General features: G+C 42.1%; 1 protein-coding gene across 3 annotated transcripts in view; it reads left to right on the top strand.

Annotated features, from left to right (window-relative positions):
* Positions 1-26,396, top strand: part of RCOR1 (REST corepressor 1) — a 145,267-nt gene that overhangs the window by 86,754 nt on the left and 32,117 nt on the right. For 2 of the 3 annotated variants that reach the window (XR_005053988.2, XM_036991716.2), the window contains exon 3: positions 1,158-1,241. The exons of the other annotated variant lie outside the window; for it this stretch is intronic. Coding sequence is in view for 1 of the 2 variants with exons in the window: in XM_036991716.2 (XP_036847611.1) it covers positions 1,158-1,241 (84 nt within the window). In the remaining variant the exon portion in view is untranslated. The remainder of the gene's footprint in view (positions 1-1,157; positions 1,242-26,396) is intronic. 3 annotated transcript variants of the gene reach the window in all.

Below are 26,396 nucleotides of genomic sequence, written 5' to 3'. Positions count from 1 at the left end.
GATTCATCGTGTTCACACTTTGGGTCTTTCCGTCCCACCATTCCATCATTTTTCTTTATTTAAAGTAGCTACCCAATAGATTTTACCAAAAGTGTAGAGATTCATTCTTTGTTAAACCTAGGACACATTGATGAGAAAAATTAAGTAAAAGATAAGAGATCTGGCAGTTTCATAAAAAGCAGGACTTCTTAAACCAGGTCTTACAAATTTCCTTTAAGGGTGTTGTCCTTGAAGAATTTAAGTCGAAATTTTCTGGAGTCTATAACTTTTATCATATTTTCAGAGGAATTTATTTAAAGAAAGAAAAAGGTAAGAATATCTTGGAATGAATGAGCTTGGGTCTAACCCAGTATAAATCTAGGCTGGTCAGTGAGCCTCTTGTCTCCTGAGTCCTTTGTTCCGTTTGAAGGTAACATTTTATAGTATCTGTTGTAATATGTGACTGTTACTTGTGTTACTGTTAATCCAGTCGCACATGGCGACTCATTAATAACCTGGCACTTGTAAACTTTTTGGCGTACTGTTTTGTATCATATGTTTTAAAAAAGATTTGAGTGCACTTAACAAGTTTCTTTCCAGGTTAAACCTTTTTAATGGTTATTCTTTAATAAAGTTGTTAAAAGAATCTTTGCATTGTCAAGTCACTACAAAGTTACTCTGACAGAGCAGAGTAAGGGTGTTCAAAACGCCAATGAAGAATTCATATTTTTAAAGAAACTTTGGGCAACGTGCCGCATGTGACTTCCCCTTCAGGTTCCCCGTATCTGGAAGCAGAGCTTCACAGTACACAGTGCCCAGGGCCTTAGCCATGCTGCCTGCGTGCAGTCCTGACTGCCTCCTGCCGGCTGAAGGGCCTCGTCAGTTTCCTCGCTTAGCAAATGAGAGTAATAATTATACTTACTTCAAATGTACCTGTTTGTTAAATAAGTAAAAGTAAAGTAGAAAAAGCAGGAATGTTTTGGCCGGTGTCAGAGAGCCGCCTCCACATGCACCGCACCCTGTGATGGTGAGTGCAGGTCCTGTTGGGGCAGATCTCGGTCAAGGGCGGGTGACGTCATCACGTTCTGAGGTTTAAAAGACCGGAGTGGCGGTGTTAATCATTGCTTGTTGTGTCTGTTAAATTATAATAAGAATTCTCTTTTTTTATTTCTACCAAGCCAAACTAGCAAGACGCAGTCAAGAGCGGGACAGTCTTGGCATGCTGGTCTGGTCACCTAGTCAGACTCTTTCAGAAGCAAAACGTAAGTTTCAGAGGACCATTATTTTCTGTCTTTCATTTAATGCAAAGTGTTCAAGTCCCCTTTGTAGCTCAAAGTCCCTGCGTATATTACATTTCTCTTATACTTTTTAAATAAAAAATTTAAAGAGTTTGAAATGATGTGCTCCTTTACTGTGGCCTGTCATGATTCAAAAATTCTTAACCTATGGTTTCATTATCTTTTTTCAAATTGCTGTACAATTTAATACTGAAGTAACTAGGAAGAAAGGCTCTGAGTGGAAAGAAAATTGTAATGTACTGTATAACTCCCTCAGCTGGAAATTTACAGATTTATGAAGATAGGATTGAACAAACTTTTAATTTGAAGGATTCTGAAGGACAAATGTGTATTGGGAACAGGCATCGTAATGTAAGACTTGAGCTGGTAAAACTTTTGAGTTGGTTGTTGTTTTATGTATTTAAAATTTAATTAGGGTGGAATATTCTGAGCTACCTGGGATTTTCTCTTTGGGGGATAGGAATCCTATAGCTGTTCGTAATATTGTATTTTCAGAGTTTGCTTTTCCAGCTTCTCTGTCACCTCTGCTCAAAGATACCATGCAAGAGTGATTTTATATCTGATATATTACCATAAGTATTTGCCATTTTTAAAGTTTTTATTTTCTTCATAACTTTAAAGAGAGAAGAGAAACTGAATCCCCTTTTTTGAAAAATTTTCAGGGTTGGAGGGGGGCAGTCCACAAATGAAATTTATGGGGATTTGTGAACTTGGAAATCACATGCAAAGTTTTTTGGCATTTCTGCATTTTTTTTTTTTTCTGGAGGAAAGGTCGTTGGATTTTCAAAGGGGTCTTGGACAAAATAGGTTAAGAATCAGTGCCCTAAAAGTTGGTAAGGCTTAGAAAGCCATCAGTGGTAAATGTACATGAAGGAATCGTTAAATTGTGAGTAAAGGTCGTAACTCCCAGGATTTGATCAGGATTTCCCAAATTGTGTTTTTCAGTATTAAAATAAGTGTTAACAGGTTTCCACTACCAAACAAGTGTGAGAGATGACGGACACTACGTGTTCTGCTCTTGTATGATCAGCATTCGTGTTAACATATGGAAGGTACAAAGAGCTAATACGGTACAGAAACATGTTTTAACAATTTTGACCAAGAAGGATCCTTTGTTTTGGTACAGTTCCCTCCATGGAACACAGGAAATTCAGTTACTCTTGGTAATGCTAAACTTAGCAGTAATAAAATAATCCCAGGCTTTTGATTTTAAGAGTATCTTAATTTCCCTCCATCAGGCTGCTGCTTGATGAGTTTATAGTGAAGAACAGAATAGCAGAAGGCAGTGTGCTGGCGTTTGTGACGCCTTTACTCTGCTGGGGGAGACCTGTTAAGAATTTCCTGTTTGAAGCCTTGCTCTGCTGTTCAAAAAAAGAAAAAGAATTTCCTGTTTGTTTGGGTTTTTTTTACTTTGAGCACTTGCAGTAACTTACAAAAGCAATCTATTCCACTTTTTTAAATGTCATAACGGAGAGCTGAAAAGCTGCCTCCCCATAATTTTTTGTTTTCCTGAGCTCTGCTAGCCAAGTCTGCTTCTGTATGAGCCTCTTAGGTGTTCAGTCATCCTGTCCTTGACTGGCTCTGTCCGAGTTCAGCCTGCCTAGCTGCTTCAAGTGCTTTTCTGATGGCTTGATTCTGGGGGTCCCTTCATCTCTGCTGCACTCCTGCAACCGCTCCCTTTGGTCACAGGCCCAGTGCATTATGCTGCTCAGAACTGAGGGCCAAGAATAGTGAGTGTTCGTTGGGCCGCTCTGCCAAGCACTGGAAGAAGCTGCTTTCTGTGCTGCCACAGCACTCCCTCTTCCCAGTGACCCAGAGGAAGCTTTTGCCGGTTTGGCAGATGGCGTTCCACAGCTCCGAGAGGTGCGGAACTAGCCCAGAAAGTAAGTGCTGGAGCCAGCCGTGGTGCCCAGGTCTGTGGCTCTTCCCTTTGGATAATGCTCCAGCCGCCTCTCCTACGCTGAGTCCGTTGTCTCAGTCCTCTCTGCCTCCAGCTACCGCCCTCTGTTATTGCAGTTCAAGGTTGTGTGAGCGCCTTTTGCAATTGTGTTACCTGTTGGCATCTTTGAAGTCAAAATTTATTATCTTATTTTTCCTAGACCTAGAAGGAAAGAGCAGAATATGAAAAGTTAATCGATTTTTAAATAATGATACTGCCTAAAATAAATTGCTGTTTAAAAGAAGCCCTGCCATAAGAAGGCAAGGGGTAACTCTGTGGCATCTTGCTACGGTGATGGACAGTGACTGTGGTGGGGGGTGGGGGTGGGGGGTCTTGATAATATGGGTGAATGTAGTGACCACAATGTTGCTTATGTGAAATCTTCATAAAATTGTATATCAGTGATACCTTAATTTAAAAAATTAAAAAAAAGAAGCCCTACCACTACTGGTTAAAATTTTATACTTTTAAAACCAATCTAAAAGGAACATTTATATCTTGTTGAAAGTTCAGAAGACTCAGAAAAGTTCACTCATTATTCCATTACCCAGAGAGAACTCTGTTAAACATTTTGGGATTTTTCCCCCCCCAATCCTTTTTCTCTCTATGCGTATATATGTAAGTGAGATGATGGTATTTTCATACATGTGGCTGTATATGTCCATGAGTCATGTTCCTGAACACTGACCTAAGCGTTTCCCACATTGTTAAAACCTTTTGGAAATGTGCTAAATAACCATGCAATATCCCGTCATGTAGATATATTGGTGTATTTAACCATTCTTCTATTGAAGATTTAGGTTGTTTCTTATCTGTTGCTATTTTAAAAGAAAGATGCAGTAAAAGACTGAATCATGGAGCTTTATCCTCTTTTGTTTTTGTTTTCTTGGTGTTTGTTCTTAAGAAGCATCCCTAGGAATGGAATTGTGGGTCGATGGGAATTTGCCTAACTGCTCAGGTGCGAGACTATGATCATATGTGGCTCCTAATGTGAGTTGGGTTCCTCCTAGTAGGTGCCGGTCTGTGCAGCTTTGGGAATCACATCATTGACTACTAGTCTAATTGTAGTTAGGCATTAAAATGTTGATGCAAACAGATATATGGTGTTTGTCTTTTGTGCACATCTGTCATTTCCTCATTGACCCCACCACCTGCACTCTGTATATAGGCAAAAAAAAAAAATCTTTTCTACTTGCTTTATTTTGAAAGAATGTGGAAGTCATGGCTGCCACAGTGATTCTAACTTGGCGTAGAAATAGATTTGGATCAAGTTCAGGTTTATAGCAGCTACCCCATGTGTAAGGATGTCTGTGGACCCCTGGCTTTTCCTGTGCTGGTTTCTTTCTGAAGTATCTCTGTAGCTCTGCCTTTCAGGATTACTGCAAGTTCACAAAATTATTTTGTGGTTATAAAAGTAACTCTTGTAGAAGTTTCAAACAACATAGAATATATAACATAGTTAAAGCCCTCTCTAGTCACTATTTACAATATATATGCTTTTCCTAATATTTTTATACATATTAATATGTACTTTTTATCACAAAATATGACCTGTTCAGCAATTTGTGCTTAACACTGTATCTGGGGAGAATTTTTAAAAGTGTATGTGGGACTTTGTTCTATCTCAGTGCATTTACAATTACCTACTTTTTAACTAACAAGTATGAGTGCACCATGATTTAGTCTTTTTTTTTAAACAAAATTCTCTAATTGGTAGATACTCGAAACCTTTCAGTTCTTTTTAAAACTCTTTTTTAAAAAGCTGTAATGAACATTCTTATTTCTTTAGGATAAATCCCTAGAAATAGAGTTCATAGGCCAAGGGCAAATAGATTTTTTTTTTAATAGGTTTAATTTTTGGAGCACAGTTAGGTTCACAGCCAAAGTGAGCAGAAAGTACAGAGATTTCTCTTATGTTCCTGTCCCCCTAACCCCCACCCGGCCCCCACACAACTCTTCACCCCCACACAACTGTAAACATCCCTTCCCAGGGTGGTACGTCTGTCACAGCCGTTGAACCTACACTGGCACACCCTTATCGCCCGAAGTCCCTAGCTTACATCAGGGCTCATCTTTTGTTGTACGTCCTGTGGGTCTGGACACATGTGGGATGGAGTGTGTCCACCGTTTCAGTACCGCGCTGAGCTTTCTTCCTGCCCTGAATATCCTCTGTGCGCTGCCTCTGCGTCCCTCTCGGCTCCTGGATTCTTGGCAACCACTGATCTTCCTACTGCCGCCATAGTGCCGCCTCCTCCAGGATGTCGTGTAGTCGAGACCCTACAGTGTGTGTGGCCTGTTGAGACTGGCTTTGACAGTAGCAATGGACGCGTGAGGTCCCTCCACGTCTTCATGGCTGCGCAGCTCGTTTCCAGTAGTGATGATGGGCATTGCTCTGTCCGGCACCACAGTTTGCTTATCCAGGCTCCAGAGGAGAATTTCTTGGGTGCTTCTAAGTTTTGGCAATTATGAATAAAGCTGCTATAAACATCTGCATGCAAGTTTTTATGTGGACATAAGTTTTCACCTCTTTTGGGTAAATAACAAGAGCAGGGTTGATGGACTGTATGGTAAGAGTACATTTAGTTCTGTAAGAAATTGCAAAATTGTCTTCTCAAGTAGGTTTATCATTTTATATTCCTGCCAGCAATGAATGAGAATTCCTGTTGCTTCCCATCCTTGCCAGAATTTGGTATGGTCAGTGTTTTGGATTTTGGCCACTCTAATAGGTAAATAGCTTATTTTCTTTTAAACTAAAAAGTAATACATACACACTAAATAAAATAAAAGTGAAAAATACCCTGTGTCTCCCAAGTTAACCACTGTTACATTAGTTTTCTAGGTGTCTGTTAGTCCCTATTAAGTTATCTTTAAAAAAAAATTCTCGTGCGAGTGTTTCATAGTGTGAGCATTTCTGGGCAGCGCTGAAGTGAACACCACTGAAGTAGAGCTGCTAAGTAAGGTGGTACATACATTCTTAATTTTATAGATTTTCCTGTGTTTCACTGAAAGAATTGTGTGGTGTGCCTCTTTCCCAAAACCTTGCTAGCAGTGGGTGTATTATTTTCTTTAAAAAAAAATTTTTTTTTCTGTAATTGTGGTAAAATGTACATGACATAAAAATCACCATCCAGCCATTTCTCAGTGTATATATAGTTGGGTGTGCAGTTAGCCTCTAGAACTTTTTTCACTGTAAACCCGAAATTCTGTACCCATTAAACAACAGCTCTGCATCTCCTCCTCCACCAGCCCAGCACCCACTGTTCTGCTTTCTGACTCAGTGAAGTGACTGCTTGAGGAACTTCACATAAGTGGGACCATACAGGGTTTGTGTGGTGGTTTCTTTGCTGTTTCACTTAGCATAATGTCCTAAAAGGTTCATTCATCCACATTGTACCATGTGTCCCAATTTCCTTCGTTTTTATGGCTGAATAATACTGCAGCATATGGATATATACCACATTTTGTCCCGCCATTCATCCGTCAGTGGACATTATGCTTTTCCCCACCTTTCTTTGTTGTTGTGAATGACGCTTATGTGAACATGGGTGTGCACATCCCACTTTGAGACCCTGCCATTCTTTTGGTTGTATACCCAGAAGTGGAGTTGGATTTGCTAATTGGTTTTTCATTTTTTGAGGAACTGCCAAAACTGTGTTCCACAGAGGCCGTGTTAGCAGTCTACATAGCTTTGCATGCTTGGCAACACTTGTTAGTTTTTGACAATAGCCATCTTAATGGGTGCGAGGTGGTATTTCATTGTATGTGCATATTAACATTGTTTAAAACTTTGCTGAACTGATAGGAAAGAATTTAATTATTACTAAGGTTGAACATTTTGTATTCAGTCTTTTAATCCTCCTATAAATAGCAGTCAAACCTTACCTCTTTTTTGGTTTGATTTTTTAAAAAATTATATCTATTTAAATTTATTAGTCTTATTTGTGGCTTCTAGTATACTGTCAGGCTGAGTAAGGAACCCCCCCTCACAACACTTACATCACAGTTCCCTCGGTTCTCCTTTCCTCCCCTCCTCATTCACATCATTGTTCTGGAATTATTTAATTCAGTGCTTTTCTCCTTCACTTATATTAAACTCGCATATGTACCTTGGTCTGTATCTGGACTCTTGATTTTGTTTCATTGATCTATCTGTCGATTTCTGATTTGGTACCTTTCTTTTCATTCATTGTTTCTGGCTCATGTGTTAACTCTTTTAAGTGAATCTTAAATTCCCTCTGGTATCAAATTCCCTCTGAAAGTGTCTTGATTAGGCTTATATTGAATTTGAGTTTATTCAGTGAGGATTAGTTTCATTCCCATTTTTATTGAGCAGCTTTCTGTGCCTGGTAGTGGGGCAGGAGTGATGTATTCAGGAAACTCATATTCTCATGTAGAAAGAGGGAACAAAACATATAAACAAATTTTTATATGTATTTCCTCTAGTCCAACTCTTCTGTCGTAGAAAAACTGAAGTCTGGAGAAGTCAGATGCTAAGATCACACAGCTGTTTAGTGGCCAGGTTCGGGCTGTATATCTGATTCCCAAACTGCACTCACCTTCATGTGCCACTTTATTTAATAAACTGTAATTAACTACTGGGGAGCATTACTGATAATACACTAGTTGCCTTGGGCTGTGTCTAAGTAGAAGTTCTTCAAGGAGAGAGACAACCTACGGGGTATGCCTAGAAAATGTGTCTTGTGAGACATACTTCATGAGAGGAAACATACATAATTCCAAGTAACACAGATGGAAACATTAGGGTTTAAATAGTATTATATTAAATCATTCTGGAAAATGACTTGGTAAAACAATGGCATGAGATTTAGGGGACAAAGGAGGGAATAAGGTTGAATTATGTGGTGGACTCTGGAGGTCAGACAGAGAAACTGAAAATTATTCATTAATTGGAGAAGAGGATAGTTGCTGCTTCTGTTATTTTAGTCTCCAACATCTATGTACTGCTAGCATTCTGATGTTCCCCTGGGAACAGCAAGGAGTGCTACATTTTCCTGCGTGGGAACAAGGGAAGCATTGGAAACAGGTTTACTCAAATTGGACATTTGAGTAAATGCTGAGGAATGAACGGGCGTCTGTGGGCGTGGTGCACACGCGCCTGCGGACGGGGAAGGAAAGCACCTGCGTCTGGCGGACGAGCTACGCGGGGAGGAACTGCGGGCGCTGCCTGGCTGGGACACGTGTTGTCCCGGGAAAGTGAGAATGATGAAACTGGGTAGGCGGGCGGCTTCTTGCGGATGAGGATCTTAGAGGGGTTTTTAGCCAGAAGCAGTATGATTTACATCAGAAGGCTTTTTGACAGCCTTGAGGTTTGGAGAAAAGCGAGACTAGAGGTGCTCAGGCTGGTGCAGCCCCAGGCGGGAGAGGCCGCCCTGCCTGCGGGGGCAGTGCTGTGAGAGGCTTGGCGCTTCAGGGGGCCGATCTGCAGCGGCAGGAGCGTCTGAGCTGCTCAGAGACGACGGGCATCATGGGAGCGTGGGGCTGGCGGTGGCCCCAGTGGCCCTAACAGGCCCTTGAAGCAGGGTACATTACATCTAGTGCATCTGCGCTCTTTTCTGTCATTGAGCGCACGCATTTTTATTGAGGATACCTACAGGGCACCGTCTCAGTGACGGATGCCCTCTCCCTGCGGGTCTGCTCTCCAGTCCCCATTTTGATGTGTGCGGCTGCCCTCCACATGGATGCCCCTCGCCAGTCCAGGCTGCCCTTCTCTTAGGACTCCTCCTCACCCCACGTGGTCTGCATCCTGGATGCCCACTTTGCGTGCCTCTCCCAAGGGCTTCCGGGCAGTTGTCTCCTTGCAGCGGGGGCGGCACCCGCCGTCCTGCTGCTGACACGACCCACCCAAGGCTTAGACTCGGCGTAGGAACAGGGTGGACATGTTCACAACAAGAAATCTCCAAGCAGTTTTCTTTGAAATATGTGGAGAGTTAGGCCGGATCCGATTCCCAGTCTGGATCACGTAACCTGTTTTAAGGAAAATATGACAGCTTACCAAATCAGGTGTGTCGGATGAATACAAAACTGACCTGGGAGATTTCTTAGAAGGGGGAGAGTAGGTTAGGGAGGGGAATAATCTGAGAACGATTTTTTTATTGCTTGATTTTTCTTAAGGTAGGGAGGGGGTTTGAAAGAGGTGAACTGGAGCTAGAGGGGAAGTTGGTGCGCAGCCATTCCTAGACGCAGCTGCAGTTCCCTTGGGTGTGGAGATCAGCAGGTAACTCGAGGCTGCTGGAGTCAGTAAACCAGATGGCTTCACTCGTTTCTGCGTTACTGGTTTATAGGCCATATGTAGTCAGTGCTTTTGCAGTTATTTAGGTGTTTGATTGCACTTTGTTTTTATTTTATAGAAATGGTTCAATGGTAAGAATAGATAAAGATGGAAATCATTAACTATGCCAAAGACAGACAAACTAGTTGATTTTTTAAAGCTATTAACTGTAAAGGAAAAGAAATTAACACATGTAACATGCTAGATACATAGAATTTAAGTTTCTCTTGAAAGGCAAAGTCAAATTAGAGATTTTAAAAATGAGTTTTAGCTTTCTTGAAATGAGAACCTTCCTTAGACCTGCAACAAACATAAAAGTTGTTTCCACTTGAGGATATCTGACTTCAGTATGATTTTTCGGGATTATGTTGTGTGCAAGAGGCCCACAGATAAGCAGCAAATGTCTAAACTTTCATATAAATGCATAGTAAACGTCAAGATTCTCTATTCAAAACATTCGGATGGCTTTGTTCACTGTGAACTCAAGTCAAAAGATCCCATAGTCGGCCACCAGACCTCCCATAGCCTGACCCCTTTTCTCTTCCGTTTTCTGGAATGTCCTCTTCCCACGGCTGGATGCTCACCTGGCTTGGCCTCTCAGCAATTCCTGGTCATCACTGTCCCATGAGAGAGTCTTTCCTTGACCGCAGTACAAGGTGGAGACCACCGCTGCCTGCCCTCGCTCGCCTCCTCATCTCACTTCTCTCCCCTGACGAGGTGCTGTTCACTTTGTCTCTCTGCTACCCTGAAAACCGAGGAGCCGAGGAGCGCGGTACGTTGGCCCAGCGCCATCAGTCCTTTCTTGGCATGGGATGGACGTGCAGTGAAGAGTTGCCTGAGGAATGCGGACTGGTGGGGGCGGACACCCTTGTATGTGGGATCGGCACACGGGCTTTTTGGCGGCTGTTCTGCAGCTTGGGTCATTGTGTCTGCCACTTGCCTTACGGTGACCCTTCACTTACTGTAAATGTTGGAGCGACTGCGTGTGTGCCAGGCACTGGAGGAACACAGGAACGAGTAATCGGACCTGCCTCTGCCCAGCTGTGGCTTACAGTCCAGTGGGAACCTGCGCTGGAAGTTACAAGTTTGCTCATTGACAGGTGGGAAAAGTGTGCTTAAAACTCTCACCTGTCAGCTCTTTGCCTGGAGGGTGTGCAGGGACAGGGATGGAGTAAACTCACGTTGGCCTTGGTTTTCAGCTTTTTAAAGAAGTGGTTATCAAAGAGTTGAAGGTTGCGGTTAAAATTATGTTCCTTAGTGTGTGAAAATTTATCGTTTTTATTCCCCTTTACTTGCTCTGGATGAGCTTAAATGTGCAAAAGCTCTACAAAAGACATGGAACTGAATTTATAGACTGCAGTGGAAGTCCTCCATGAAAAATCCCAGCTTAGCTTACCCCTTAATCACAACTATGTATTTTATCTTCACCTTTTAAACTTAAAATGCTTTCATTTTATTAAGTTATAATTTATCCTTTCTGTTCACAGTAGACTTTTGTTTCCAGTTCTTATTCCATACAAATATTACTGCTGGGAACATTCTTTGATTTATTTCTTGATATCCATTCAGAATGTAGATATTCAGCTGTGAGAGATAAATGCCAAATTATTTTCCAAAGTGGTCAAACTGGTTTATACTATTACCAATAAAATGCAACATTCATTTGTTCCATGTCCTGGCCAATAATTGCTATTGTGGATTTCTACATTGTAGACAATACAGTAAGTATAACACTGTTTTTTATACTAAGGAATTTTGCTGTTTTTTGTTAGGTAGAGTAATGCATTGTGGTTCTGTAAAAAGTATGTCCATGTTTTTAAAAAGGTGCATATGTATATACTTCCATATCTGCACACACACACGTGAGGATGAAATAACTGATTTACTTTAAAATTCTTCAGCAACACAAAGCATATTTTTGGGTCAGTTGGCTAGATTGGAACACAGATTAAAGTACTGTCTCAATGTTAAACTGTGGTTATGTAAGAGAGAATACCTACTCTTAGAAAATACATGCTGAATATGTAAGAGTACAGGACCATAGTGTATGACTCTCAAATACACACATACAAGCTTGTTTTTATTAATAAAATAACCCATAATTCTTCACCATATCAAATGGATATAACCACTATTAAAATTTTGCTTCATGTCTTCTGTGTGCTCGTGTTCACTCTGATTTTAAACATGAATGGGGCATACTATATATAATAATAGCTTTTTAGCTTTAATTTTAGTATGATTAAAAATTAAACAGTTTTGATCCTGAATTTTATCCCATCATATAGCTTAATTTATTTAACCATGTCCCTATCCTTGAACATATTTTTCAATTTTTCTGTGCTATACATTAACGCTCTTATAAGCAGGAGTTTGTAATGTCCTTTTCTGGGATGAAAGAAAGTCTTCCTTGATTCTTCAGATGAGGTTGCCCAGTTAAGGGTGTTCATGCTTCTTTTTCTCTGGCATTTATGACAATTGAAATTATTTCTCTCTCCAGCCCGACTGAATTCTGTGAAGGCAGGGACTGTTTTAATCATGGCTTTATAAACAGTACCGGACAAACAGTAGGCCTGAAAGATTTACGGAATCAGCTGAGAATGTAAATGTTAACCATACTAGTTTATTATAAAATATGACCCTTCTGTAACTTAGTTTCTTTACTGGATGAAGGAACAGCAAGGCCCACAACCCCATTCCGGCACTGAAAATGGTAGGACTTAAATGGGAAGATCTGCCCCACCCAGCAGACGTGCCTCCCATGTTTTCACTATGCCACTGTAGTTTAGCTAAAGAAACTAGGGGCCCACAGAGGGGAGTGGCTTTTTAAAAGCTTGTGGTGCGCAGAGCCTTGCCGTGCTGTAACCATGCACTTCCTGTGACCTAGCCTCCCTCTACCTCCCGTGGCCTTTTGGACCTCATTTAGGACCCCTCTTTCCTGTGTCCCTGTACAAAGTTAGATTGTACTCTGGGAAGGGCCAGCGCAAGTGTATGGAAGAGGCAGGGTTGAAGGACAAACTTCCCAATGAAGTGAGTTTGTACACACTTCGTAAGGAGTCGCTGGCCACCTCCTCCTTCCCCTGTCCATAACCCCTCAGCAGGGGGTGAGCTGAAAATAGGTAATTATAAAAAGAACCTCTATGGTCACTGAAAGGAAATTTTTTCACATGACTGAAATTCACAGCTCAAATCTACAAACCTTGTTTTATGTAGTAGTAACATTGTTAAAGCACATTTCTTCTTGTTTCTGTGGTTCTGATACTGTCACTTTTTAAATACCAAAACCTTAAAATGTTGTGCTTATTGAGATGATTTGTAATCACATTAGAATGGGGAATGTAATCAAACCCATGCTCTTTACACATTAATATTGCACTTGGACTCGTTGGTCCTCAGAACCAGCTCATCCTGATGGCCTGGGAGCGCTGGGGGAACAGACCCAAAACACCGAGCGTGCGCTCGGGTCTCTCCCGCACCTGGGTGTATTCCTTTCTGAGACTTCACCAAGCTGTGTGTGCCCTTACGTGTGCGCTTTTCTCTATGTATATCATACTTTATAAAAACTATGCATAACATATACATTCATATACATCCATGCACACACACACACATATAACACACCCACAGATATTCATACATGTATGTATATGTATGTACATATGCAAATCAGGTTGGAGCCTGAGAGTCAGTGTTAAAATTTATCAGGTGGTTCTCATCAGGTAGGACTGGGAACTACTGAACTGGAGCACATCTCTAATGGAGTTCGAGGAGGATTTGGATTGGTTTTTTTTGCTAAACATATTCTATGGTTGTAAACTGTACTACTTACCTCTGGTTGAGACCCAGGAATGTTTGTGAAGGGATAAGTTTTAATAATACTTTACATCTGTATATTTCAGCTGCTCTACTACTTTGTGAAGGATTAGAGCAGGACATCTTACTTAGCCTGTTCTTATTTTATAGGTGAGAAATGGGTTTATCTCACAAGTTCCTGATAAAAACCAAGGACTTTGACTCTGGTCTAAGTGTTCTTTTCACCGTTGTGTGCTGTGGGGTTATGGGTGAATCAGCAGTGCCGGGCTTCTTCTCCCCTTTTAATGTCAGGGACTGTTGCCTTTCGTTAAGGGAGAAGTATGCCTTGTTCTGAGCATGATTCCTTCCTTCAACTCGTATGTACAAAGCAAGCCTGTTTGAGAGCAAACAAGGTTACTTTGAGCATGTAATCAACTGCTGAGGGACTCGAACGTCAAGTAAGGTGACCTGTGAAAGAGACGAGAGGCCCGTGGGTCACCTGTGCTCTTCCTTCGCCATTGGCTTGGGTGTTTTTAAGGAGTCACAACTAAGTGTCACCCTTGTGGTGATCAGTCTGAGGTACGGGAGACTGTGCTCTGGCTGGTGGGGGCCCCACGGAAGCCTGTAGTGCAGTAAGGGCGGGGGACTGCTGTTGCCTTTTCACTGGGAGCTATTTTAATGCCGCACATGGAAAAAGTTTAAATTTTAGCTTTACATTTTTTTAGATTACTTGTAAAATGTTAGCCCTGGAAAACACTTCTAAGATCATCATAATGAGTCAACTCTTAAGCTGACAAGGAAACTGAGGCACAGTGCGGTGGAATAGAACGAATCCGTGGTCATATGCGTTGTTACTGGATGGGGGGGTTATGGAGGCCCAGATTAGGTAGGAAGACATTCCAGAAGCTGAACTCCCATATGATTGGCCTGGAAGGGGATTCACATGTCTTATTTCCACTTGATCAGATTGTCTGAGACAGGGTTGGATTTTGTAGAATTACTGGGATGGCGGTGTGCGTGCGCTCAACAAAACGGGATTTTAACAAAACTGCATAAAGTAAGTGCATTCAGCACTGACTCAGAAGGGCTGGTTCCTTGCAGCGGTCCCGCGGCATCCCTTGTTCCCTTTCCCTCTTGATGTGTATTCAGAGGGGTCATGGAAATGTCAGTGGTAGTGATGTCTGTGTCCACAAGGTGGCACTGTTGTGCTACTTAAATGATTTCAGCTCATTTTGATTATCAGTGAGTAACAGTGATAACTCATTTCTTAATTTAATTAATTAGTAAAAAGATGCGCAATAAGGTGGGAAGCTAAGATGGCGGCGTGAGTAGGGCAGCAGAAATCTCCCAAAACCATATATATTTTTGAAAATACAACAAATACAACTATTCCTAAAACAGACACCAGTGGATGCAGTACAACAGCCAGGCTACAAGTACATCTGCCAGAACTCAGCATCTCACGAAGGGGGTAAGATAGAAGCGGCAGCCCCACAGTATCCGAGCGCTCCCCCATCCCCAGCTCCCCGGCGGGAGGAGAGGAGTCGGAGTGGGGAAGGAGTGGAAGCCCAGGACTGCTAAACACCCAGCTCTAGTAATCCACACCGGGAGCACAGACACATGGTGCATGGTGTGCTGGATATTAAGAGACATGGAGAAGCAAAATCTGCGAGCGGGTCCCCAACCGGCTGCCCTGGAACAAAAGAAAAGCGAGTGCTTTTTGAAAGTCTTAAAGGAACAGGGACTTCACAGCTGGACGGAATCGTCCCAGCACACTCATCCTAGCAGCTGGGAATCCCGGGGAACTCCAGGCGCGCTAACCCTCTGGGAGGCAGTGCAGCGCTGAAGCCCCTCATGGTGATAAGCAGTCTGCCAGTCGTTCCTCTGGCCAGTGCGGCCCCGACACAGTGGCCCAGTAGCTTGAGAGCGGCAGCAGCAGTAGAGCAGCCCAGGAGCGGCTACGTAAGCTGGCGGCGGCAGCCAAGCAGCCCGGGAGTGGCCGCGCATGCCCGCAGCAGAGCATTCCGGGAGTGGCCGTGTCCCCAGCAGCCACCCGGAATCTCCTCCCAGCGCACAGCCACCCGGGCCAGACCCAAAGGCCGCCACCAGCGCACAGCTGCCCAGCGCAGGCAGAGGAAACTTGGGCAAGGTGTGAAGGGGCGCCACTCTCGCAGGAGAGCACACCCGGCGCGCCTGCCACTCCCCGCAGGGCTCTGGGCTACCCTGACGGAGACCCCGCCCAAGGCAGCTTAGGGGATTAACTGGGAGGCTGCATCAGGAGTGCGGGTAACCAACACAGGCAGCAGAGAAAGGCAAGGTAACCAGCAAGCAGGAGAGGACTTTGTTCTCCCAGCTGACACATGCACTACTGGCCTACAGCCACCGCTGTCACCATGAAAAGGTAGAAGAATTTGGTCGAGTCCAGAATTACCCAGAAAACCCAAGAAAGAGGGCCTGGGGAGATAGATTTAACCAATCTTCCTGAAAAAGAATTCAAAATAAAGGTCATAACCATGCTGATGGACCAGCAGAGAAATATCCAAGAGCTAAAGGAGCAAGTAGGGAGGGAAACTACAGAAATAAAACAATCTCAGAAGGAAGGACTTAAGAGCAGACGGGATGAGGTGCAAGAGGCTGTTAATGAAATAGAAATCAGAGAACAGGAACGCAGAGAAGCTGATGCAGAGAGAGATGAAAGGATCTCCAGGAATGAAACAATAGTAAGAGAACTGTGTGACCAATCCAAATGGAGCGATATTTGCATTATAGGGGTACCAGAAGAAGAGAGACAAAAAGGGATAGAAAGTGAATTTGAAGAAATAATTGCTGAAAACTTCTCCAAACTGGGGGACAAAATAGTCTCTCACACCATGGAAGCCCACAGAACTACGAACACAGGGGACCCAAGGAGGACAACACCAAGACATATAATAATTAAAATGGCAAAGATCAAGGACAAGGACAGAGTATTAAAGGCAGCCAGAGAGAGAAAAAAGGTCACCTACAAAGGAAAACCCATCAGGCTATCATCAGACTTCTCCACAGAAACCTTACAGGCCAGAAGAGAATGGCATGATATGTTTAATGCAATGAAACAAGGGCCTTGAACCAAGAATACTGTATCCAGCACGATTATCACTTAAATATGAAGGAGGGATTAAACAATTCCCAGACAAGCAAAAGTTGAGGGAATTTGCCTCCCACAAACCAACTCTACAGGGTATTTTAGAGGGACTGCTCTAGATGGGAGCACTCCTAAGGCTAAATAGATGTCACCAGAGAAAATAAAATCACAGCAAAGAAAACAGACCAACAAAATACTAAGTAAAGGCAAAAAATAAAATCAACTACCCACAAAAGCAGTCAGAAGAAACACAAAAGAGTATAGAATAAAACACCTAACATACAAAGAATGGAGGAGGAGGAATAAGAAGGGAGAGAAATAAAGAATCATCAGACTCTGTTTATAATAGCTTAATAAGAGAGTTAAGTTAGAAGGCTAGATAGTAAAGAAGCTGCTCTTGAACCTTTGGTAACACGAATTTAAAGCCTGCAATGGAAATAAGTACATATCTTTCAATAATCACCCTAAAGGTAAATGGATTGAATGCACAAATCAAAAGACATAGAGTAACAGAATGGATAAAAAAGCAAGACCCATCTATATGCTGCTTACAAGAGACTCACCTCAAACCCAAAGACATGCACAGACTAAAAGTCAAGGGATGGAAAAAGATATTTCATGCAAACAATAGGGAGAAAAAAGCAGATGTTGCAGTACTTGTATCAGACAAAATAGACTTCAAAATAAAGAAAGTCACCAGAGATAAAGAAGGACATTGCATAATGATAAAGGGGGCAGTCCAATAAGAGGATATAACCATTATAAATATATATGCACCCAACACAGGAGCACCAGCATATGTGAAACAAATACTAAAAGAACTAAAGGAGGAAAGAGAATGCAATGCATTCATTCTAGGAGACGTCAACACACCACTCACTCCAAAGGACAGATCCACCAGACAGAAAATAAGTAAGGACACAGAGGCACTGAACAACACATTAGAACAGATGGACCTAACAGACATCTACAGAACTCTACACCCAAAAGCAGCAGGATATACATTCTTCTCAAGTGCACATGGAACATTTTCGAGATTAGACCACATACTAGGCCACAAAAAGAGCCTCAGTAAATTCAAAAAGATTGAAATTCTACCAATGCCAACTTCTCAGACCATAAAGGCATAAAACTAGAAATAAATTGTACAAAGAAAACAAAAGGCTCACAAACACATGGAGGCTTAACAACGTGCTTCTAAATAATGAATGGATCAATGACCAAATTAAAACAGAGATCAAGCAATATATGGAGAATGACAATGACAGCAAAAAGTCCCTAACTTCTGTGGGATGCAGCAAAGGCAGTTCTAAAAGGAAAGTATACAGCAACCCAGGCGTACTTAAAGAAGGAAGAGCAATCCCAAATGAATAGTCTAAAGTCATAATTATTGAAACTGGAAAAAGAAGAACAAATGAGGCCCAAAGTCAGCAGAAGGAGGGACATACATAATAAAGATCAGAGAAAAAATAAATAAAATTGAGAAGAATAAAACAACAGAAAAAAAATCAATGAAACCAAGAGCTGGTTCTTTGAGAAAAAAAAAATAGATAAGCCCCTAGCCAGACTTATTAAGAGAAAAAGAGAATCAACACACATCAACAGAATCAGAAATAAGAAAGGAAACATCACGATGGACACCACAGAAATACAAGAAATTATTAGAGAATATTATGAAAATCTATATGCTAAGAAGCTGGATAACCTAGAAGAAATGGACAACTTCCTAGAAAAATACAACCTTCCAACACTGACCAAGGAAGAAACAGAAAATCTAAACAGACCAATTACCAGCAAAGAAATTGAATCGGTAATCAAAAAACTACCCAAGAACAAAACCCCTGGCCAGATGGATTCACCACTGAATTTTATCAGACATATAGAGAAGACATAATATCCATTTTCCTTAAACTTTTCCAAAAAATAGAGGAGGAGGGAATACTTCCAAACCCATTCTGTGAAGCCAGCATCACTCTAATACCAAAACCAGGCAAAGACCCCACCAAAAAAGAAAATTACAGACCAATATCCCTGATGAACATAGATGTAAAAATACTCAACGAAATATTAGCAAAGTGAATTCAAAAATACTTCAAGAAGATCATACACCATGACCAAGTGGGATTCATCTCAGGGATGCAAGGATGGTAAAACATTCGAAAATCCATCAACATCATCCACCACATCAACAAAAAGAAGGACAGAAACCACAAGATCATTTCCATAGATGCTGAAAAAGCATTTGACAGAATTCAACATCCATTCATGATAAAAATTCAACAAAATGGGAATAGAGGGCAAGTACCTCAATATAACAAAGGCCATATATGACAAACCCACAGCCAACATCATACTTAACAGTGAGAAGCTGAAAGCTTTTCCTCTAAGATCAGGAACAAGACAGGGATGCCCACTCTCCCCACTGTTATTCAACATAGTTTTGGAGGTCCTAGCCACGGCAATCAGGCAAAACAAATACAAGGCATCCAGATTGGTAAAGAAGTCAGACTGTCACTATTTGCAGATGACATGTTATTGTACATAAAAAACCCTAAAGACTACACTCCAAACTACCAGAACTAATATCTGAATTCAGCAAAGTTGCAGGATACAAAATTAATACTCAGAAATCTGTTGTTCTCCTATACACTAATGATGAACTAACAGAGAAATCAGGAGAACAATTCCATTCACAATTGCATCAAAAAGAATAAAATACCTAGGAATAAACCTAACCAAGGAAGTGAAAGACCTATACCCTAAAAACTACAAGACACTCTTAAGAGTAATTAAAGAGGATGGTAATAAATGGAAACTCATTCCATGCTCTTGACTAGGAAGAATTAATATTGTCAAAATGGCCATCCTGCTTAAAGCAATCTACAGATTTAAAGCAATGCCTATCAAAATACCAACAACATTCTTCAATGAACTGGAAGAAATAGCTTTAAAATTCAGATGGAACCACCAAAGACCCTGAATAGCCAAAGCAGTCCTGAGAAGGAAGAATAAAGCAGGAGGCATCTTTCTCCCCAACTTCAAGCTCTACTACAAAGCCCTAATAATCAAGACAATTTGGTACTGGCACAAGAACAGAGCCACAGACCAGTGGAACAGAATAGAGAGTGCAGATATTAACCCAAACATATATGGTCAGTTCATATATGATAAAGGAGCCATGGACATACAATGGGGAAATGACAGTCTCTTCAACAACTGGTGTTGACAAAACTGGAACAGCTACATGTCAGAGAATGAAACTGGATCACTGTCTAACCCCATACACAAAAGTAAATTCGAAATGGATCAAAGACATGAATGTAAATCATGAAACTATAAAACTCTTAGAACAAAACATAGGCAAAAATCTCTTGGACATAAACACGAGCAACTTCTTCATGAACTTATCTCTCCAGGCAAGGAAAACAAAAGCAAAAATGAACAAGTGGGACTATATCAAGCTGAAAAGCTTCTGCACAGCAAAGGAAACCATCAATAGAGCAAAAAGGCATCCTACAGTATGGGAGAATATATTCATAAATGACAGATCCGATAAAGGGTTGACATCCAAAATATATAAAGAGCTCACACACCTCAACAAACAAAAAGCAAATAATCCAGTTAAAAAATGGGCAAAGGAGCTGAACAGACAGTTCTTCAAAGAAGAAATTCAGATGGCCAACAGACACATGAAAAGATGCTCCACATCACTAATCACCAGATAAATGCAAATTAATACCACAATGAGATATCACCTCACACCAGTAAGGATCGCCACCATCCAAAGGACAAACAGCAACAAATGTTGGTGAGGTTGTGGAGAAAGGGGAGCCCTCCTACACTGCTGGTGGGAATATAAACTAGTTCAACCATTGTGGAAAGCAGTATGGAGGTTCCTCAAAAAGCTCAAAATAGAAATACCATTTGACCCAGGAATTCCAATTCTAGGAATTTACCCTACGAATGCAGCTGCCCAGTTAGAAAAAGATAGATGCACCCCTGTGCTTATCGCAGCACTATTTACAATAGCCGAGAAATGGAAGCAACCTAAGTGTCCATCAGTAGATGAACGGATAAGAAGAGGTGGTACATATACACAATGGGATATTATTCAGCCATAAGAAGAAAACAAATTCTACCATTTGCAGCAACATGGGTGGAGCTAGAGGGTATTATGCTCAGTGAAATAAGCCAGGTGGAGAAAGTCAAGTACCAAATGACTTCACTCATATGTGGAGTATAAGAACAAAGAAAAAACTGATGGAACAAAACAGCAGCAGAATCACAGAACCCAAGAATGGACTAACAGTTACCAAAGGGAAAGAGACTGGGGAGGATGGGTCCGAAGGGAGGGATAAGAGGGGGGAAGAAAAGGGGGCCTTGCGATTAGCATGTATAATGTGTGTGTGGGACACGGGGAGGGCTGTGCAACACAGAGAAGACAAGTAGTGATTATACAGCATCTTACTATGCTGATGGACAGTGACTGTAATGGGGTTTGTGGGGGGAACTTGGTGAAGCGGGGAGTCTAGTAAAGATAATGTTCCTCATGTAATTGTAGATTAATGATACCAAAAAAAAATAAAAAGAATAAACACATTTTCTTGAAAAAAAAAAGATGCACAATATTTATCATATTCTTAGAAAAATTTTGGCATGTTCAGTTTGAGTTTTGAGAGACAAATTGGTTCCATATTTCCTTTGCAATACCTAATGCTACTGTACATGTCATAATAAAATTTTTTAAAATGTATTATGGCTCTAGCTTTGTCCTTAGCCTACTTTTGGCTTCAGCCTCTACCTCTGCATAGAAAATGCAAGATCACAAGGTGTTCCGAATCTCTGCAGTATCTAGAGGGAGGGAGGGTGAGTTAAGGTTACTGTGGCAACTTTCATCTCCATTCTCCCCCTTTTTGCAGCTGAGTTTGAGATTCTTACTAATGGTACTAAGGGGCATTTAGTTCACTACATTAAAACATGAGGGTAGGACCAAAGAAGCCCAGCACCTGGCAGCCCTGGCCTGTCATCCTCAGTTCCCATCACTTCCTTCATCACCCATGGTTCAATTTATTCAGTTCCACTCACGCTAGACAGACTGTTGATCAGCCTTGCCCAGCTCCACACACCATGGTGACTGTTCTCATCTGATTGCCCTTCTCCCTCCAGCTCCTTAACCAAGAAACCGGGTAGCCTGTAGTAGCTTAGTGCCATACGTCCTGGGGTCAGACATTCTGAGTGTATTTAAGTCTCATTTCTGCTATGTGCATGCTGTGTGTGGTCCTGGCCGAATTACCTGACTTTTCTGAGCCTCAGTTTTGTCATTTGTGAATGGGATTGATAATAGGATCAATGAAGAAGATTAAGATAGTCCTTGTAAAGAGCCTTGAACAGTGGTTGGCACCTGGTGAATTCTCAGATGTCAGCTACTATTACTAAATATAACCGCTGAACCAGTAAGAAGCTGCTCTTGATCTGTCATGACCATTGTCGTCGTCATTTACTGTTCATTTCGCCTTCCCACGCTTTCCTACAGCCATGCTGTTGTTTTATATATTTACGTTCTCTTCTGTTATGTGTGTGTTGTTCCAAGCTACTTCAGGGAATAGTTCATTATTCTTTTGTATTTTGACCTGCTATTTATATTTAATATAGTGTTCTGTACATAATAAGGGGGGTTAAAAAATATTTGACTATAGGCTTTAGTAAATTGTAAATTTTCTTGAATCACACACTCTACTTTTAAGTGCTGGTACTCCAAAAACAGAACTCCTTCGCCTCCTCTTTTTCCATAATGATAAGTTCTTGTCCAAAAAAGTCAGTGGCTTGTGTAGTCTGTGTGCTCCTTAAAGAATCAGAGGGATGCATGTCTGTATCCATCATAGTTTAAGATTAGACAATTCTTGGTTATTTCCAGAGGAATTTTCAAGTCTTTTAAAATATTGCACTTTGTGATGATAGAACTGGTTTTAAAGCAGATACACCTGGACTCAGTGACTGACCGTTCTCCTTCTGGCCATCAGCTGCCCAGGGCAAAAGCCTGTGCTTCTTGCACCCAGATGACTCCCTGGTCCTGCTGCCTGTGCTGTGGGGAGGGTGCTGGGTACACATGCCCAGGCACAGGCATTTCCTTAAGCCACATGGACTTTGCTCATTGCCCTGATCACAGCTTGCTTACTGACGCTGCCCACAGTAGCTCCTTGCCCTCAGATTGGGATTGACTCTGGTTGACTTTAATCCTTTTTTTTTGCAGTATTATTTAAAAAAAAATTTTTTTTAAGAGGGTATCTCTCATATTTATTGATCATATGGTTGTTAACAACAATAAAATTCTGTATAGGGGACTCAATGCACAATCATTAATCAACCCCAAGCCTAATTCTCAACAGCCTCCAATCTTCTGAAGCATAACGAACAAGTTCTTACATGGTGAACAAGGTCTTACATAGTGAATAAGTTCTTACATGGTGAACAGTACAAGGGCAGTCATGTCACAGAAACTTTCGGTTTTGATCACATCATGAACTATAAACAAGTCAGATATGATTATTTGTTTGATTTTTATACATGATTTATATGTGAATCCCACATTTCTCCCTTATTGTTATTATTATTTTTAATAAAATGCTGAAGTGGTAGGTAGATGCAAGATAAAGGTAGAAAACATAGTTTAGTGCTGTAAGAGGGCAAATGTAGATGATCAGGTGTGTGCCTATAGACTAAGTATTAATCCAAGCTAGACAAGGGCAACAAAACATCCACAGATGCAGAAGATTTCTCTCAAAACAAGGGGGGTGAGGTTCTGAGCCTCACCTCTGTTGATCCCCAATTTCTCACCTGATGGCCCCCCTGTGACTGTGCCTGTCTTAGGTTGTTCCTCCCTTGAGGAATCTTACCCGTCTCTGGCTAACCAGTCATCTTCCGGGGCCATACAGGGAAATGTAAAGTTGGTAAGTGGACTTTAATCTTTTAGAAGCAAAATCAAGTTTATTGTTGCCAGAGGTAGAAGTACTGAAAGAGTCCCCGAGGGCCCCTGCTTCAGGTCGCTCGTGTCTCTCTAGCCTGCCTTCCTGTTTCACCTTTTCGTCACCTTGCCAAGTAGCTGACTATCCTTTGTTTTATGAGAGTATTTGGGAGTGGATTTGATTTTTTTAGGTTGAAAGCTATTTTTACTTAAAAAAACTATGTGGGAGGTTTTGAAAAATGCACACTTTCCATTTTCGTCATGTCCTCCCAGCAGCTCCTGGCATGCTCTGTAAAGGAGTGGGCAGGTGCGGGCGGCACCCTGGGGACTCTAGGAACTAGGTGAGGTGGCTGTGGTCCTCTGATCAGTGAAGGGCACAGGTGCTGAGGCCTGTGTGAGGAGAAGGGCAGGGAGAGACGAGGCCCGCCAACAGTGCTGCGGGTGCAGGCGACTCTATTCTGAATTAACTCCAGAACATTCGTTGAGGAGGGAGAGGAGTCCCCCCTGGCACGGTGTGGTTTTCATGACTAGGTGATGACCTGGCCCTGCTGGCGAGAGCTGCTTCCTGGAAGGCCGGGGAGGGGACTGCTGAGGGTGACACGGTCTGAGCATGCCGTGTGCCATGTGTCAGGCAGCACTGTTGGGAACTCATTCCTGGGTCTTTGTGACCCCGTACCTGACCTGCACTGCCTTTAGCTTGCTAAAGTGTGGGCATCGTGTGTGTCACTGCAGCCCCTACTCATTCAGCGCGTCTCGTCTTTGTTGAATACTGGGGACAGTGGAAGGAGTGAGGAGCTGTTTCTGCTAGTGGTGTCAGATGTTAATTCTTTCACAGGTACAGGCTCCCTGCCTATTCATTTCATCACACCTTTGAGGCACCCGGTAGACACGCCAGGTGCTTTCTCTTAAGTGGCTTTGCTGGAGTTCTTTCTTCTTTGCCTTAGATTTGAGTCCTCAGGGTGGTCTTCATGAAAACCTAAAAGATACATGCTTTAAGGCCACCTTAGTAAGAATACATTGCTGTTTACAACATGGCAGAGACTACATCCAGCCTTGCTGCACTGGTCGGAATCCTCAGCTTTCGCCTGTTTTCACTGTTGCTGCCACCAGCCGAGTTTCCTGGTAAGGAAGAGCGGATGAAGATCGAGTAGCGTGCAGAGAGCGCCTGTGTTTCCCGTGGGTTTCTCCAGCTTAGTCTGGCTGGAGACGGTGGGGACCGGCTCCGCGGGCCCCGTTGCTGCCAAGCAGACAGAGTGTGCCCGGAGGGCCGTGGGCAGGACCCGCGCCTGCGGCCGCCCGCTCCCTCGCCCCCAGCGCCTTTGGCTGCCCGGGGCCTGTGCGCACCAGCGCACGTTCCTCTCCCAGCCGGGCAGAGCGTGGTGTCTGGAAATCCGTGCTCACCGCGGTGAGGGTGTGCGGCAGAAGGCTGGGGTATTCATTAAAGGAGGGGACGGTGAAAGCCGACCCCCGGGTTGACCCCAGCTCACTGCGGATGGACCAGGACTCAGCCCGCTCCCTGGCTGTCCGCTGATGTCGTTCCATCCCCGAATCCATCGAGGTGGCCGCGGGGTGAACCCCACGCCCGCCTGGCCTCCCCTTGGGCAGCATGTGGCCCACGGGGCAGAACAGCCTTCTCCTGCGGCCTCCCCTCATGTTAGCATTATTTTAGAACCTTAGAGCATTTTTCTCTTACTTGGCATAATTACCCTGTTGTGTAGTAATAAGCAAGGGGTGTGTTTGGAATAATTTTCTAGCAGTTTTATTTATTTATTTATGTATTTTTTTTATTATTTTTTCTCGCAGTTTTAAAATCGCCAGTTTCAACTTTTGTGACAAACTAAGGTCATTTATCTTGTCATTCACTGACTCTCAGGTAAATTGGAATTTTACGATATTCTGGGTGAATGAACCATTTAGTTTTGTGAGTCCTTTAAATGTTAAAAAATAGAAAAGTAGTTTTTTACTATTGAAATTAAGAGTTGTGCTATATATAATTATTTTTTTAATTAAATTGACTTCTTATTTTGTCACTGGAAATTTTTTTCCCTTAGTATTGAGAATACATGCTGATAAAAGGGTTTGAATTTTCAAAATTAATTTCTTTTTCCTGATCAGGTTGTGTTAGTTGTGGTATTGTTTTAGGAAAGGTGAGCTAGTTGTGTGATAGAATAGGTTGCTTAACCAGAAGGCCTGGTATTTATTAGGTGTCCTCTGTTTATGCCTGTGTAACAGTGGGCAAGGGAACCACTCAACCCGTTTCCCCAACGCTGTTTGCATGTTGCGCCTGGACAGTGGAATTTGGGGAAGTGGAAACGCATGTGGGAATTTTACTGTTGGTTTCACTAAGTTCTGTGCAGTTCGGTCTGTTGTTGCTTGAGCTTGTGGTATGATTTATAAAGAAAAGTCACACTTGGCTACAAGTAAGTGCCGTGATTAGTAGTCTCATTTTTCTGGAAGAAACACTAGAAAATGCCAAGAAAAAGTGCATTCATCTTTGGGGGCGGCCGTTTCCCTTGGTGTCGCCTTAGTGCTGGGAAGCTGCGCCTGCCACCTTGTGGTGCAGTTTGAAAGCAAATGACGGGTGTTGGTTCATGTTAGTTGTCTCTTAGATTTTTTTTTTTAACATTAAACTGGTTTCTTGTTCTTTAGCCTCAACTGAGACTAAATACAAAAACAATTTAATATTTCTTTATGATTTGTATGTAACTTCTAAATAGTAATTTTTCAGAGTACCAAGATACTTGTTTAATCATAGAAAATTTTATGTAGGACCAACCTAAAAAAAAATCATGATCTCACCATCCAGACATAAGTACTGTTAATGTTTGAGTATATTTTCAGCCATTTCTCTGTGGAATGTATATATGTGAGATCCTTAATGGGATCATATCATATGATTCTGTTTTATTACTGGCCTTTATTTTTATTCCTGAGCATGGCCTACTTGAAATGCAGACACGTCCGTAATTGTAATGCCCGTAGGCTGCTCTCTCCCCCTCAGCTTGTTTACTGGC

Source organism: Manis javanica, chromosome 8, assembly GCF_040802235.1.
Source record: "Manis javanica isolate MJ-LG chromosome 8, MJ_LKY, whole genome shotgun sequence".
Lineage (NCBI taxonomy): Eukaryota > Metazoa > Chordata > Mammalia > Pholidota > Manidae > Manis > Manis javanica.
Note: the sequence above shows the minus strand (reverse complement) of the source record. Positions and strands in the feature narration are given on the sequence as shown.